The 15,920-nt window shown below is 36.1% G+C and overlaps 1 protein-coding gene across 4 annotated transcripts in view; it reads right to left on the reverse strand.

Annotated features, from left to right (window-relative positions):
* The window catches only part of ENOC (cytosolic enolase), a 183,268-nt gene extending 167,853 nt beyond the window's left edge, over positions 1-15,415 (reverse strand). The window contains exons 1-2 of one of the 4 annotated variants that reach the window (XM_089825574.1): positions 15,053-15,415; positions 3,804-3,958 (exon numbers count right to left, since the gene is read on the reverse strand). In XM_089825574.1, coding sequence (XP_089681700.1) covers positions 3,804-3,958; positions 15,053-15,157 — 260 coding nt within the window. In that variant the 5' untranslated portion in view covers positions 15,158-15,415. Of the gene's footprint in view, positions 1-3,803; positions 3,959-15,023 lie in introns of all 4 variants that reach the window. The other 3 variants (XM_089825576.1, XM_089825575.1, XM_089825577.1) reach the window with 3 other exon arrangements.
* Positions 15,416-15,920: the final 505 nt, after the last annotated feature.

The following is a 15,920-nucleotide window of genomic DNA, read 5'->3' on the forward strand; positions in this document are numbered from 1 at the left end:
TTTCTATGTCTTAGTGTTCTTTATTTTGTTTATTGTTGTTTAGCTTTATTTCAAGGCAAAACATTAACATGGTGTTAAAATGGGTTGGACAACAGCAAATATGGGACTTTCTCTCATTTATTAGCTCAAGTATCTATTGCAATGTGTAATGAGAATTTTTGTAGGCAATTTGTATGTGTTCTTTATCATGATGAGTATTGTTTTGTGTTTGGATATCATCTTCTGGGTAGAATAATACCATCTATGAATGAGTGAAGTTCCATATTCATCACCAATGCTGCATGGCTTTTATGACAAACCCTAATGAGTAATAGCACGAGGATTTATAGTCAACTCTTGATGTGGTGTCGAGTTGTGTCTTGAGTTTCATACATGTGGCGGCGTTGCGAGTGCTCCGATGTAGAGGGAGATGATGCTTGAGGGTTTCTTGGTCAAACGTGGGCTTGTCAAGGTAGACTCTCTACTCTCTAATCCTCAGAGGACTGGCCCAAATTTCACATATCGCCTAGAGGGCGTTATTCTTTGACTACAATAAGGAGATAAGTATTTTTTTATTATAGCTTTGAATACTAATTATGAATCTTATCTAGTTAATTCATGCAATAACATAGGGAAGAGTGAATCATGTATGCTTCTAGCATTAATTTGTATATTTCTCTTTGAAACATAGGTTGAGTCTATTACTAATCTCTCTAAATGCTTCCAAGATGGATCGAGAAGCATAAGGATGATGAAAGATTGCATTCAGAGAAAGAGGGAGTTAAATTCTGAGAATTAAAGACACGAGTTAAAAGCTTCAAAATTAGCAAGCTCGTGAAGCAATGTGAGTTCAAAAGCTAGTTCCATGTGGGTCATTGGAGTCAACTATATAACTTATTGTGATAATCTAAGTAGTGGGAATGTTTCCTTTGCTAAGAGGAGCTCTTTGTTGAGAAAGTCTCAGCTTTGGTGATTCTTATACATGTTGTAATGAGTCCTCCATTAAGAGAAGTTTGATGTGCAAACCCTTGTTAATAAGTTCTTCTTTGAGAGGGAGAAGTTTGAGGTGCAATCCCTTGATAATGAGTTCTCTATGAGGGAGGAGTTCGAGGTGCAATCCCTTATTAATGAATTCTCTATGAGGAAGAAGTTCGAGGTGCAATCCCTTGATAATGAGTTCTCTACGAGGGAGGAGTTCGAGGTGCAATCCCTTATTAATGAATTCTCTGTGAGGAAAAAGTTTGAGGTGCAATCCCTTGTTAATGTATTCTTCTTTGTGAGAGAAGTTTGAGGTGAAAGCCCTTGTAACACCTTCTAGATGTAGCCATGATGGATCCACCCTCTAGGACTAGCCATGGTGGAAGTCATGTCTAAGACTCTCTGACTTAGCTCTTGTGTTCCTTCGCCCTCTAGGAGTAGTCATGGTGAACGTCATGCTGAGATGACTATATCATGTTGAGAAAATTTGTGATAAAATTTTGTTGTTAACTTGTTGATGCGCATGGGTGTAGCCATTGGATTTGTCATGATGACATGAACTCTTCAAATTATCTCTCCTTTGCTAAGAGGGATTGTTGATGTTTGTAGCTGCAGGAGATATCCTAATTACTTGCATGGTGCTCTTTCATATACTCTCATTTGGAAATATGAAGAGACATGCATTTGAGGGTAGGAAGAGACATGAGTTTGGAAATATGAAGAGACGTGCATTTCAAAAATGAAGAGACTTTTGGTTATGATATGAAGAGGCTCTCAATTCAAGATATATATCATTACTTTGTGTGACGAGTTGTGCATTCAGTTAGAAGCATTCTACTCAGACCCCTATTATTTAATAAACGAGATATTTTTTGATGTAGCTGGGTTTTTCTCCTCAACTTGGGGGGTTTTCCCAGGATAAATTGTTGTGGCTTAGTGTTCTTTATTTAATTTTTTGTTGTTTATCTTTATTTTTGGGCAAAACATTAACATCACTGTTAACAGCTCAGAAACTAAAATCAGATGTAAGCTTAACTTTTGACATGACAGATTCGTACCTACTAAATTCGGTAGCTTAGGCTAACATTTTTGGCAACTTGATAATTTAATCTTTGTCTCTCAAGTGAAGTGCAACAAAAATATTCTGGAGAAACACCAAATGCAATCCCTCAACTATGCCAATACATATTTGGCTTAAAATTTCAACTCGTGCCACCTTTCAATGAATCAGCATTCCAAACAGTTTATGAATAGTTGGCTATCTTAAATCAAATTGAACAGATTTATCTTAGTTCCTATCATAATCAAAATTTGTCTATAAGCAAGAAGCAAAATGAATCCTCTGATACATCAGTCACCTTTGACTTTGGCATTGTATACAAGTACTTTTAAAGTTTGGGCTCTCAAGCTGCACAACCTTCGATTGGGCATGTCTAGTTGACACAATATCCAATACGAGTTAGGTTTTATATTAATTCAGAAACTATTTCATGACAAAGCAAACTTCAGCATACAGCTAGCTCATCTTCCACCAAGGCACAGCACAATGCATCCATCAATGGAAGTTTCAATGGCTACTCTACAACTTGCAGCTTGATCCAGTCAAACTAACTCCACTTTATTGAGATAATCATAGAGTTGCAAAGTTAATGAAGAACCTAGAATATCACACCAAGATCAAACATACTGATGCTCTTCATTCCTAATCTCAACAGCTAGTTGATTGAGCACATAAGTATTCATTATTGTGCCACTAGTCACTTGGACTTCACAAACTGTAAAATGTTGAGAGACGCTTGGTAAAATATTGAAAGAACCTTGGGGCAGCCTCTCAATTGGTCACTGAGGGGAGGCATTAGCCCCTTCCCTGGCACAGGAAATGCACATAGGCCTCCATCGCTAACATGCATTTCAGTTTCTCTACGTGCTAACCATGATCAGATTAAAGTTGCTCAGGCAGGCTTGCTGTGCCCCACGAATATTGTTAGGGATAAATGAACTACATTTTTTCCGCCTCTAAGTTCATAGATGATTGAGGATGGCCACATAGATACAATTGTTTCCCTGTACAAGCCTGCAGTGCTCCATAGGATATGGTAACCAAGGGGCTTCCTACTCATGGTTCAGGTTAGTTTTCTTTCATTTCCTTGCTAGCTATACACATGTTAGCTTTTATCTGTTAAAACCCTGCATTGATCCTGTTTTGCATTTTGTTTCTTCTGTCAACATCAACTGATATACTTGGATTGATGGATGGTTGCAAGAAAGATATGCCATTTTAGTTCTCAGACTAGGATTTAAATCCCAATCCATTTTTCTGTCTGATCATATATGGTAACCAAGGGGTTTCCTACTCATGTTTCAGGTTAGTTTTCTTTCATTTCCTTGTTAGCTCTACACATGTTAGCTTTTATCTATTAAAACCCTGCATTGATCCTGTTTTGCATTTTGTTTCTTTTGTCAACATCAACTGATATACTTGGATTGATGGATGGTTACAAGAAAGATATGACATTTAGTTCTCAGACTAGGAATGTAAATCCCAATCCATTTTTCTGTCTGATCATAGATACACAACAATGTACACCTGTAATCAGATCCATGGTCGAGTGTTCATTTGACAGTTAATTCAGTTTTAGAACATTCATCCATTCATCAAACATAATAGGCATTCTGGTGTATAAGACAGTGATTCTCCCTACTATGAGTTGAAAAATTGCCAGACTATATTTTGGTGTATAAGAGTGATTGTTTTGACCATGAATTGAAAATTTTGGTGACTATACAAAGGCATTCCATAACAGCTGAGAAAAATAAAAGTTAACTATCAAAAATCTATGACTTACATTCCAGTTGAGGCACCACTTGGTACAGCCGCACGGAACATGCCTTTATTGGTATACAGATCTACTTCGACTGTAGGATTGCCTCTGCTATCAATAATTTGCCGTGCCTTTAACTTTATTATTGTTGAAGCAACAGCCCTCTTCATATAGTTAGACTGAAGATGCATCAATTTTTATGCCATTAATGCAAATTGTGATATCAGAAACAAAATAGAATTTGATTCTAAGTTGTAATATAACAAAATAATAATAAAAATGATTGCTTGCACCATAATCAACAAGTACTGCTACTGCAACATAAAGAACCTATTCTAGATTTAAATTCAATAAATATAAAGCCATACATATGCATTAAATATATTACACATTATTTCAAAATATTCTACCATTAGTAGAGTGTATGCAAGTACTACCAATGTATAAAATTTAACAACCAGCCTTAATTCCAAAGCTGCAATATTAATGTCAAAGAGTACCACTTAACATTATAAAATTCAATATAAAATTAAAAGTGTGGCATACGCTTTAAATAACACTTATACCATATTGCTAAGTCGATAAGACAACATGTACAGTACTAAATTCTAAATAGTGTCAAACCCAAGTATAACAAAAGAGACAGATGTCAAACTTCAAACAATAAACTCGAGGTTTAATACAGACTACAAGGAGAGAAATGAATGTAATGAAATATTTTCAATAACATCCACAAGGCCAAAGCAGCCACGCAGCCCACCAGCATAACCTTATAAATTTTGAAAACTACTCTTGAGATCTGGCCTTTTGTACTCAATTTTGATAGAGAAGTTAGCTATTTTGCCAAGCATTGCATCCTCAAACAAGATGCATCTTCATAGCTGGTATGTACGTTGTCATCTGTTGAACGCTCCATGACAAAGTGTTATTTTGTCTCCACTACCCCCATTTTGTAAAATCAACATATTCTCTTTCCCGCTCTTCTATAAATATAATCCACTTAGCAAACCCCCATATAAGATTATGCGATACGATATAGATAGTGGTGCCATTGGGGTCAAGAAGAAGAAGCAAAAGTTGAAAAAGTCGGTTGATAAGACAGACAGTGATCTCTAGATCTACACTGGTCCTTTTCTACTGCATTCAATAAAGTTCATTTCAGTATCATCTTCTCCAACACCAAGTGATACTCTGTTGGGAACATGGTTACTATCAATCCAATCTTGCCTTGGAACCAAAGGGTTAGGAATGTGGATTTGGCATTCACACCTCTACATGCACCTTACTGCAGATAGCCTTCTCCCCTATGCATCCTGATGCAAGAGCATATCTTGCATCAACCAAAAACATTACTCTGTTTTCTGTACCTGTTTTATTGTTCATAAGTATCTGTTGTTGCTTTTCATTTCCACTTGTGTGTGGTTGACATCATGGTGAGGACCTATTTTGGATCCTTCCCCTAAGAGCGCATAAGTTGATATGACATGTGCTTCAAGTTTTGTGTTGATTTCTTTGGCCTCTATTTCCAGTGATTTCATCCAGCATGGCGTGTTATTTCTTTTGATGCGGTTTCCTGTGATTACATGGCATCTTGCGCAGTTAGGAGCCGACACCTTGCTTGTGTGAAGACCTATCCTTGGTAACGTGTGAACAATTGATGTCCATTGCTTGGATTATGGTTTACTCCTCCAAGGCAAGACCTATATTGTAATTAATGCCTGAGAAGTCGACTTGTGGTTTTGCTGGCTATATAAGAACTTGGATTAACTTTAGAGAAGGATCAGGAAGGGAGATCATGATATGATAGAGAAATTAAGATAGTAGAGAATAGATGGAAGATGAAGACGAGCTTCTAGCTCTCTGATTGTAATCTCTTTGTACTGACCACAACCCGAAAGGCCTCACAGTCGGGCATGATGGATGTTAATCATATAGTTTATCTTGCGAGTTGTATCATCAATCAATAAACCTATTCATGAATTAAGTTGTTCTTGTAGTTGAATGTGTTTGCTTTCGTGTGTACTCTTGGCAAGCTGTTAGTTAATTGGATCTGGTCTTTGATTGGTTCATTTTCCCTACCAGCTTTGCGTCGGGTGGTATCAGAGCTTAGTTTCTTTCCTTGTGAAGACTAGGATCGTGGAGAACCCTAATTGGATTGGTTATAGGGTGGCAGATTTGGAATCTGACCTATAACTTGCAGTTACGATCTTGCAAGAACTATTATCAAGATGGTTCGAGGTAGAGGAAATGAGATAATGCTATTACGGATATGTTGAGGTAGACTGCAACAAGACTTGAAGTTGTTGGGACAGCCTAGAGAAGAGGTGTACATCTTGACGATGTTAGTGATGATGAAGTGGCCCCTAATCCGAATCTTGAACCTAAGGTGGAACAAGATGAGGAGAGGCTTCTAAGAGTTTTGTCTAGGGCAAACTCCAAGCCTGGTGTTGAAGTTGTTTGCTATGATGGAAGACTTGAGAATAATGTAGTGTTGGATTGGATCTTTGAAATGGACAAGTTCTTTGAGTATGAAAGTATCCCTAATAATAAGAAGGTAAAGATAGCAGTCACCAAGTTGAAGGGTCATGCTTCACTTTGGTGGGATCATTTGCAAACAGAAAAGAGGAAAGGAAAAGATCAAGACATGGGCAAAGATGATTGACAAAATGAAGAAGTTACTCCCTACAGATTATTAGGGTAATCTGTTAAGAAGAATGCAAAATTTGAGAGAAAAGGATATGACTGTGAAAGAATATATAGAAGAATTCTACAAATTGGATATCAGATCTGAACATGTGGATGATGAAGTTGCGAAAGTGGCTATATCTGAATGGTTTGAGGACATCAATTCAAGATGACATTAGTTATGTTAAGCTTGATAGTGTGAAAGAAGAATATCAGCATGCCTTGAAGGGTGAGGAAAAGTTGGCAAAGAAACATGATTAAAGACAAAGAGGAAGAGGTGGTAGATTTCAAAGAGGCAGAGGTAGAACCTATGGAGAAAGTAGCAAACCTGACAGTACTATACAAGATAAGTGTAAGATAGAAGGGAAAGAGGAACTTGCTGGTAAAAGAGGTAATTATTCTAGATGTAGCTATACTGGTTACTCTAGAAATAATAGTGATAAGAGAGAAGAAAAATCTTGGTTTAAGGGCATTCGTTTTAAGTGTGGAGACAGACATAGAGCCTTTGAATGTACCAATTCTAGCAAGAAGATTGGAGGTAGTAGCAGAAACACTTTGGCTTGCGAAGAAGTTGTTGAATCACCTAATGAACTTGAGCATGGTGAGAATTTAATGTTGAGAAGAATCTTATGGAATGAGTTAACTAATGAAGAAGTTGTTTTGAGAAAGAGTTTATTCAAGGCCAGATGTAAGGCCGCTAGAAAATGTTGCAAAGTAATCACTGATAGTGGAAGTTCAGATAATTTGGCATCAGAGGAGCTAGTTAACAAATTGCAGTTGCAAAAATTGAGACACCCTAAACCTTATCATGTTGCATAAATCCTAAGGAGCATAAGTTACTAGTAAGTGAACAATGCCTTGTTAAATTCAAAATTGGGAATTATCCTAGAAAGCCAGGTTCGAACCCTAGAGCTCGGGTCCGGGTCCAGATTCATTCGAGTTCAAATTCGAGCCCAAGTTCGTGGTTACGCAGGCCAGGGAGGACCCATAGGCTCCAACAGGGACCTTGCCCAGACCCGCAGTGGACCCGAGCAAATCCAAGAGAACCCACCCGGAGCCACAGCCCGTAGGGCCAAAAACATGATTTAAAAAACACAAAACTATGAATTGTTTAACACTTTTTTGTTTGCAACCCTAAAAGTGGCCAAATAATAATTCATTCATCTAATCTCTCATTTGCTCTCTCATTTTGGTGTGGCCATTTTGCAAGTTTGAAGAGAAGGTTGCAAAGATTGTTTGTGGAGTCTCAAATCCTTCCAATGATCAATGTTGAGTGTTCCAGGTATGCATTTGGTCCTTCCTTTGCTTCTTTGATAGTTTTTTTAGTTTTTTCATTGCCCTAAAATTTTATTAAGTTTTTGTATAAGTTTTGAAATATTTTTTATTATTTTTGTTATAGATTGCAAAAATGAGTAGTCAGAGTTCAGTGGGTGAGAAGGGATCCCAAAGATTTAAAATTGATAAAAGTTCTCCTTTATGGAAGTATACAACAAGAATTGAACAATGTGTTGGAGGGGGAGGGTATATATGGAAATACAATTTTTGCTAAACCAAATATATAAGCTCATATTACCGAGTTAAACATCATTTCATAGGCCATGTGTGTCAAGGGATTAGCATGTGTGAGGGGCCCCTAGAAGGAGGTAAGAAGGGGTTGTTGGCTGCTCAAATAGAAAGCATGTTAAAAGAATAACAAGAGGCTAATAGGTTGGTGTCAAAGGGGAAAAAGATAGAACGAAGCAAAAACCACCAACACCACCCTCTCAAACAGCCACTAGACAACATCCCTTCAAACCTACGCCTTCTACGGATGAAGAAGAAAAAGAAACAACCCCATTCTGCAAGAGAGGCCCATTAGAGAAGGCCTTTCAAAATGAATTGAGAGAAGTTGCTAACATAAAGGTTGGGCGTTGCCTCTTTACAAACGGTGTTCCATTCAATCTAGTGAGATCACCTTATTGGAGAGAGACGGTGCAAGCAATAAATGAAGTACCTTGTGGTTACTGAGGCCTTGGATATGAAAAGTTGAGAACCACCATATTGCATAATGAGAGAAAGAATGTAGAAACCCTACTCAAACCAATAAGAGATTCCTGGATCCAAACAAGGGTGAGTATTGTCTCTGATGGATGGAAAGATTGCAAAACTGTCCATTAATAAATGTGATTGTTGTCTCCCCCAAGGGGGCAATGTTTTTGAAGGTGGTTGATTGTGAAGGGCGCGTAAAGGATGCAAATTTTATTGTCAGGCTTCTCATTGAGTCCATAGAGTCTGTAGGAGTTGACAATGTTGTACAAGTAATAACAGAGAATGCTAAAGTTTGTAGAACTATGGGTGCTTTGGTAGAAGCACGATATGATCATATCTTTTGGACACCATGCACCATCCACTCCTTGAACTTGGTGATGAAAGCAATTCGCATCCAAATTGAATGGGTGAAAAAAGTGTATGAGGAGGACGAAGAAATCCAAATGTTTCTGACAAACCATCATATGTCACAAGCACTTTTCAGAAATTTCTCCCACCTGGAATTATTGAAGGTAACTTTATTTAGTTTCATTTATCATTTGTGTCATAGTATAATTGAATAAAATGTTTTTTTGGGTTGCTTATTTATTTGAAATGTGTTATTAACTTACAATTTGAATTAACATGGTAATAGGTTGCTGAAACAAGGTTTGCTTCACACAATCGTCCTTAGACAACTTGCAAGGGTGAAAAAAGCATTGTGCCAAATGATTATTGGCAACCAATGGGGTGAATGGAAGCAAGATGATACAACAAGGGCTAAAAATGTTAAGGATATGATCTTGAGTAATGATTTATAGAATAGGGTGGATGGAATATGCATTAGAATTCATTGAGCCCATCCTGTCTATGCTTTGGCTTGCGGACACTGATGAGCCTTGTTTGGGGGACATATATGATGCCATGGACTCCATGCTAGAGAGAGTGAAAATAGTAAGTTTAATTTGTTATACAATACTTTATCCTTGTTTATTAAGAGATTTTGATTTTTAACTTTAATTAACACTACATCAAGATAACTTACATGAACATCATTTGACATCCCAAGTCATTCAGAGGAGAGATCAAGATCCTAAGGAAACCTTCTACAAACAGTTGGAGAAAATTGTTCTACATCACAGGAATAAGATGACTACACTTTTACACCTCCTGGCATATGTACTTTCTCCCAGGTATTATGGCGGTGAGATACTTTCTATTCCTGGTAGAGTGGCACCATACAAAGATCCTGAGGTTGCTAGTGGGTATAAGAAGGCATTTGGCAGGCTCTTTAGCGATCTTGAGGTGGCATCGAATGTTAGAAGAGAGTCTGCAGATTTTGTCTCAGGAACAAATGCAGACCCTGATGCAATCAATGTCAAAAGTAGAATAAATGTCATTGGATGGTGGTACTCACATGGGCAAGGTTACATGCACCTCCAATCTCTTGCCACTAAGATCCTATCACAATTATTTAAATTTCTTTTTAATTCTCTTTTTTTATGGCCACTTAGCTTATAGAATTAGCACTCTTAAACTCCTATTGCATTATAATTTTAAATTTGCAATTTCTAATTTTTTTTTTTTAAATTTGGTTTTCTCTCTAGATTGTGAGCTCTTTTGTTGTTGAGCAGAATTGGAGTACATATTCCTTTATAGACTCAGTAAAGCGTAATTGGTTGTGTTCCAAGAAAGCAGAGGACTTGGTATATATTCACAACAGTTGGTGCCCCCTATCACGCAAGGATCCAAGATATAAAAAGGAGCCAGAGAAGTTGTGAGATGTATTACCCGAGACTGCTGACTTGGATATGACTGTCTAGGATCTAGCTAGAATTGCCTTGCTAGATGTTGAGGAGGACGAGGAGGAGAAGGATGTGACAGCATCTGGGGCCAGTAGAAGCGGTTTGGGTTCCAATGATGAGGATGTAGATATAGCTGGGGACGAAGCCATTGATCCCTCATTTTTTGATGACCCGTTTGACCCTTGAAGGGCATTTGCATCTTTGATACTATGAGTCTATGATCATTGATAAACTATTAAACATTTGTCATTTATCATTATGTTTCAAACTTTAATATCTGTCAATCCGAACAACTAGTTTACGTTTTGAAAATTTATTTTGCAATTTAGTAATCCAATGTATGATTTTTTTTACATTCATGAACATAGATTAATGAGCGAGTATTTAATGTTTATCTTTGACATTTGGCATTGATCAATGATTAATATTGATATATTCATACTACGAAATGACTTAGCAAGTTAGTTTTACAATTATGCATGTTTCTCTTTTTTTTTTCATATATATATATATATATATACTCACGAACCCACCCACAAACCCAAATGGGAAAAAAAATTGTGGAGACCCATGAACCTGAATCTGAATCCGTCCCCAAATTCGAATCGACAACTCAGGAATTATCATGATGAAGTTTTGTGCAATATAATGTCTATGGATTATAGTCATATTCTGTTGGGTAGACCTCGGCAATATGATAGACAAGCTTTGCATGATGGTAGATTGAATCAGTATACTGTTTGGGTTGATGGGAAGAAGCAAGTATTGTTGCTTTTGGTAGAGAAACCCAATGAGAATCATTGTACCACAATAAGAGTACGTTTGGTTGAAGGAAATCAGTTTGCTAAAGATGTGAAGGAACAGAATGTCTATTTTACCTTGATTCCTAGAAAGATTGAGAAACAAGATGAACTTGAGCATGCACCTGAGATTGAATCTTTGTTGACTGAACTTCAAAATATTATTCTGATAATATAACTAATGGTTTGCCTCTTGCAAGAAGTATTAGTCATTGTATGGATTTGATACCTGGAGCTGCTTTGTCTAATAAAGCACCACATAGGCTAACACCTACTGAAAATAAAGAATTAAATAGGCAAGTGCAAGAATTGCTTGATAAAGTTTTGATCAGAGAAAGTTTCAGTCATTTTGTTGTACCTATTGTATTGGCACCTAAAAAGAATGGAGAATGGAGAATGTGCACTAATTCTAGAGCTATAAACAAGATAACGATAAAGTATAGATTCCCATTGCCTAGGATGGATGACATAAAGAATTGTTTGAGTGGAGCAAAATATTTCACCAAGATTGATTTGAAAAGTGGATATCATCATATCAAAATCAGAGAAGGGGATGAATGGAAAACTGTTTTCAATACTAATGAAGGTTTGTATGAGTGGTTGGTTATGTCTTTTGGTAACTAATGCACCTAGTACTTTCATGAGGCTAATGAATGAAATTCTAAAATAATTCTTGGGTAAGTTTGTGATTGTACATTTTGATGACATTTTGATATTTAGTAACACTAAAGAATAACGCCTTGAGCATATTAGGCAAGTGTTGCAGACACTAAAGGAAGAAAAGTTGTTGATTAACTTGAAGAAATGTTCATTCTTGAAGGAGAAAATTGTGTACCTTGGTTTTGTAATTTTTGTTGATGGTTTGAAGATGGATACTAAAAAGGTAAAAGTTATTCTTGATTGACCTACACCTGTGAATGTTGGAGAAGTTAGATCATTTTATGGATTGGCAAGTTTCTATAGGAAGTTCATCAAAAATTTCAGTTCAATATGTAATGTCATGACAGAAACTATAAGAGGAGACAAAAAGGATTTCAAGTGAACACACCGAGCACATAAGAGTTTTGAAACACTGAAACGAAAGGTAGCAGAACTACCTATACTAGCTTTGCCTAATTTCACTAAGGTTTTTCAAGTTGATTGTAATGCTAGTGGAAGTGCAATTGGAGCTATTTTGAGCCAAGAAGGAAAACCTGTAGCTTTCTATAGTGAGAAGTTGAATGATGCTAAGAGAAGATATTCAGTTTATGATCAAGAATTCTATACTATTGCTCAAGCTTTGAAGAAATGGAGACATTATTTGATGCCTAAGGATTTTGTGTTGTACACTGACCATAAAGCCTTGCAATATTTAGGAAGTCAAAATAAGTTGAATCAGAGACACATGAAGTGGGTAGAGTATGTTGGTCTGACTTTTTGTGTAATAGAAGTCTTTTGTCCAATTGTAGAAAAGTCAGACTTTTATTTCTAAGTGAAACATAGGGTTTCTAGATAATCCATCCATTGGCTAGCCTAAAAAAAAAAAAAAAACTTATGAAAACCCTACGTTCTTCCTATTCGTAAATTGTCGGGCGCGAAATTTTGAATTTTCAAATAAGACGAATATTTTGTCGCCTTTCATCTTCTGTGCCCCCGAGATACCTTTCCTCTCATATTTACCCTCGTAGTTAGTAATGAAGACATGGAAGATCCCCAGGTTAAAGTGAGTTTGCAGGTAACTGAAGATGATACATCACTTTCAGACCTCATGGCTATGTACTCCAAGGATGAAGAATGATTGTAAGATCAGATCATATTTTCTTGTCTCAACAACTGAGAAGCATAACAGAAAGGGACCCACCAAGGAATGTTTGTTGTAATAAGCCTTTCAGTTATTTTGTTCTTGTCTTTTTGACAGAATTGTAGGTGAGTGCCTTTTTAAAAGGACACCTGTCATTTGTCTTTAGCCTGAAGCTTGTTGCATCTCACATTATTTAAGTGAGATCCCAAGGCTAAAGAAGGGTCCGAATTCTATTTCTTCTAAGTATTTTTGCTTAGTCTGGTTTTTGGTCCAAATTTTGAAAGCAAGTCTGTAATGTATTTTTCTGTCAATTCTCTGAGAATACATGAATATAGAATGAGCTGTGTTTCTTTCTGAAGGCCATTCTGAGTCTATTGTAAAAGATATACCCATTTCAAAGGAAATGAATACAAATTATGAACTGTCCCCATATCAATTCTTTCTGAATTTTGTCTCCTTTTAAATACTTAGCTACCTTGATGTTGTATGAGTAAAAGCTTGTGCAATTGAATGCAATCTAGTTAGGTTGTATATCCATTTATCATTGCTGTTAATTCAATGGATTAAATAAAGGCTTTGATGAATGTGATAAGATTTCTTAAGTATTGAGAAGGATTTTGAATGATAAATTCTGATAAGAATTGCTGATAGAATTTGTTGTAAAGCAACAAATTAGATCTAAGAATCTGCTATAGACTTTGAACCCCAATGGATTAGGCACTGATCAAGTTATTTCAGCTGAAGGAGAAATATATTATAAATGGTTATTCAAATGCATCATCAAATCAAATTTTACTTTTATTTCCTGTAGATCTTCAAAGTTGGCCAGCACTTGTCTGCATGGAATGTTTTAGCTTCAGTTAGCCATTGTTGTTGAAAACATCTGCAGATCTATAGAAGAACTCTTGGCCATATCTGTTTGATGGGATGCGTTTACCAAGTTAGTGAGAATTATGTATATGTTTGAGGATCTTGAAATGAGAATCAGAATGAAACTAAGAATAATCCTCATACAGTTGTTCCAGTTTTGAACCATCCCTGGGTACACCCACCCTGATTTTGTAGAGCCAAAAGAGTAGAAAACCATCTATGGTTTTGTTGAAGTTGGGTCCAAATACCTTACATATGCAATTGTTAATAAGAATAGGCTAGTCTTTAGATTGTGTATGTACTGTCATTCTGGTATTAAGCATTTTGTCGCTTAGTAGTTTTAGTACTTTTTAAAACACCAACAAAGTATTTGCAAAAAAATTCCTTTGTGTTGAAACATAAGAGTGGACAATGAAACAAAGTATTTGGTTTTAATGATTTGAAACAATTGTATGAAACTAATCTTGATTTTGCAGAACCTGGAAAAGCTTGTAAGAACAAGATGATGAGTAAACAAGATAAGTGGATTGATTATTTCATTCAAGAAGATATGTTGTTCAAGGGGATTCAATTGTGCATACCTAGAGGATCTATGAGAGATAACATCATTAAGGAGAAACATAGTGGTGGACTTGCAGGACATTTTGAAATTGACAAAATAGTAAAGATGATCTCTGACAAATATTACTGGCCTCAGATATATAAGGACATGCAGAAAATGGTTAGAAGTTGCAGAATTTGTCACACAGCAAAAGAAACTAGTCAAAATTTGGGTTTGTATTCACCATTGTATGTACCAAATAAGCCTTGGGAAAATATCAACATGGACTTTGTTCTTGGATTGCCTAGAACTCAAAGAGATAATGATTCTATTCTGGTAGTCATTGACAGAGTTTCAAAAATAGCTCATTTCATACCTTGTAAGAAGACATCTGATGCAGTACATGCGGCTGAATTAATCTTTAGGGAAGTGGTAAGATTGCATAGTTTGCCTAGGACTATTGTTTCAGATAGGCCATGAGGCTTTCACGGTCCATACTATTGAGTGAGAAAAGCTTATATATATATATAAAGCTTTCTATATCAACATTTCAAATTATTCTGAAAACCAATGATCAGAGAACGTATTGAAAACGTTGATCCAGACAAAATATACACGACCATTTCCAAATTATTATTTTTCAATGAGCCACAGCGATTACAAAATATAATTTGAAATCTTGATCCAACGAAACATACACAATTGTTTCCCTGAACTTTTGAACATATATATTAAAAAAGATAAGAAAACACATACATGATGATTTGAGCAAAGAGGATACTGACAATGTAGAGGAGTGGCTGAGGATCCTTGGCCCTAACCGCCGCGTTAACAGCATCTTCGATCCTGCGAGAAAGCTTGTGCTTCTCCAGGTACTCCTGTACTGACATTCTGGCCGCTACTCGCTACTCTTCTCACAAGTATCCCTTCCCAAACAGGCAAGCGAATTATCAGCACCAACTCGCTTCTCCGCCCTCAATCACTCTCGTATTGCGAATCGTTGCAGCAATCACCTTTACCCAAAATTTAAGCTTGAACTCCTAATTCAAGATTTGTTTTGCTTGTTCCCGAATTCTCGATTTATTGAACTTTTTCCTCTAGATTCACTTTGGTTGCCTTCTCTTTCGGGTAAAAGGATCTAATACTTCACTCTCCCATAATAATTACGATGATCTTATTGGAAATTTAATCTTTTAACCAATATAATAATATGATGTTATATTGGTTATGCAATGAAATAAAAATAATATGTAATTTACAATTATTATATTTTTAGACATATCTACTAATCTAGTCTTTAATATGTAATTTACAATTATTATATTTTTAGACATATCTACTAATCTAGTCTTTAATATGTAATTTACAATTATTATATTTTTAGACATATCTACTAATCTAGTCTTTCTAGTTTTCAAGCATTTTAATAAAAAATATTTTAATGTGGTAATTTATTTGATGATGGAGATTTGAAATATTAGATTTAAGTAGGGAATTTATTAAGTAGTTGTGAAAATTTGGGCCTGATTTGAATTGTCAAATATGATTTTGAGATATGTGAGTTTATGGAGGTGAACTCCTAAGGTTTCTTCCTAGTGCAAAATAATCTATTGTGCATAGAACTTGGCAAATAATTTGATATTGATCTTATTC

This window comes from Cupressus sempervirens, chromosome 4, assembly GCF_028749045.1.
Source record: "Cupressus sempervirens isolate cs-2001-9-10 chromosome 4, ASM2874904v1, whole genome shotgun sequence".
In the NCBI taxonomy this organism is placed as follows: domain Eukaryota; kingdom Viridiplantae; phylum Streptophyta; class Pinopsida; order Cupressales; family Cupressaceae; genus Cupressus; species Cupressus sempervirens.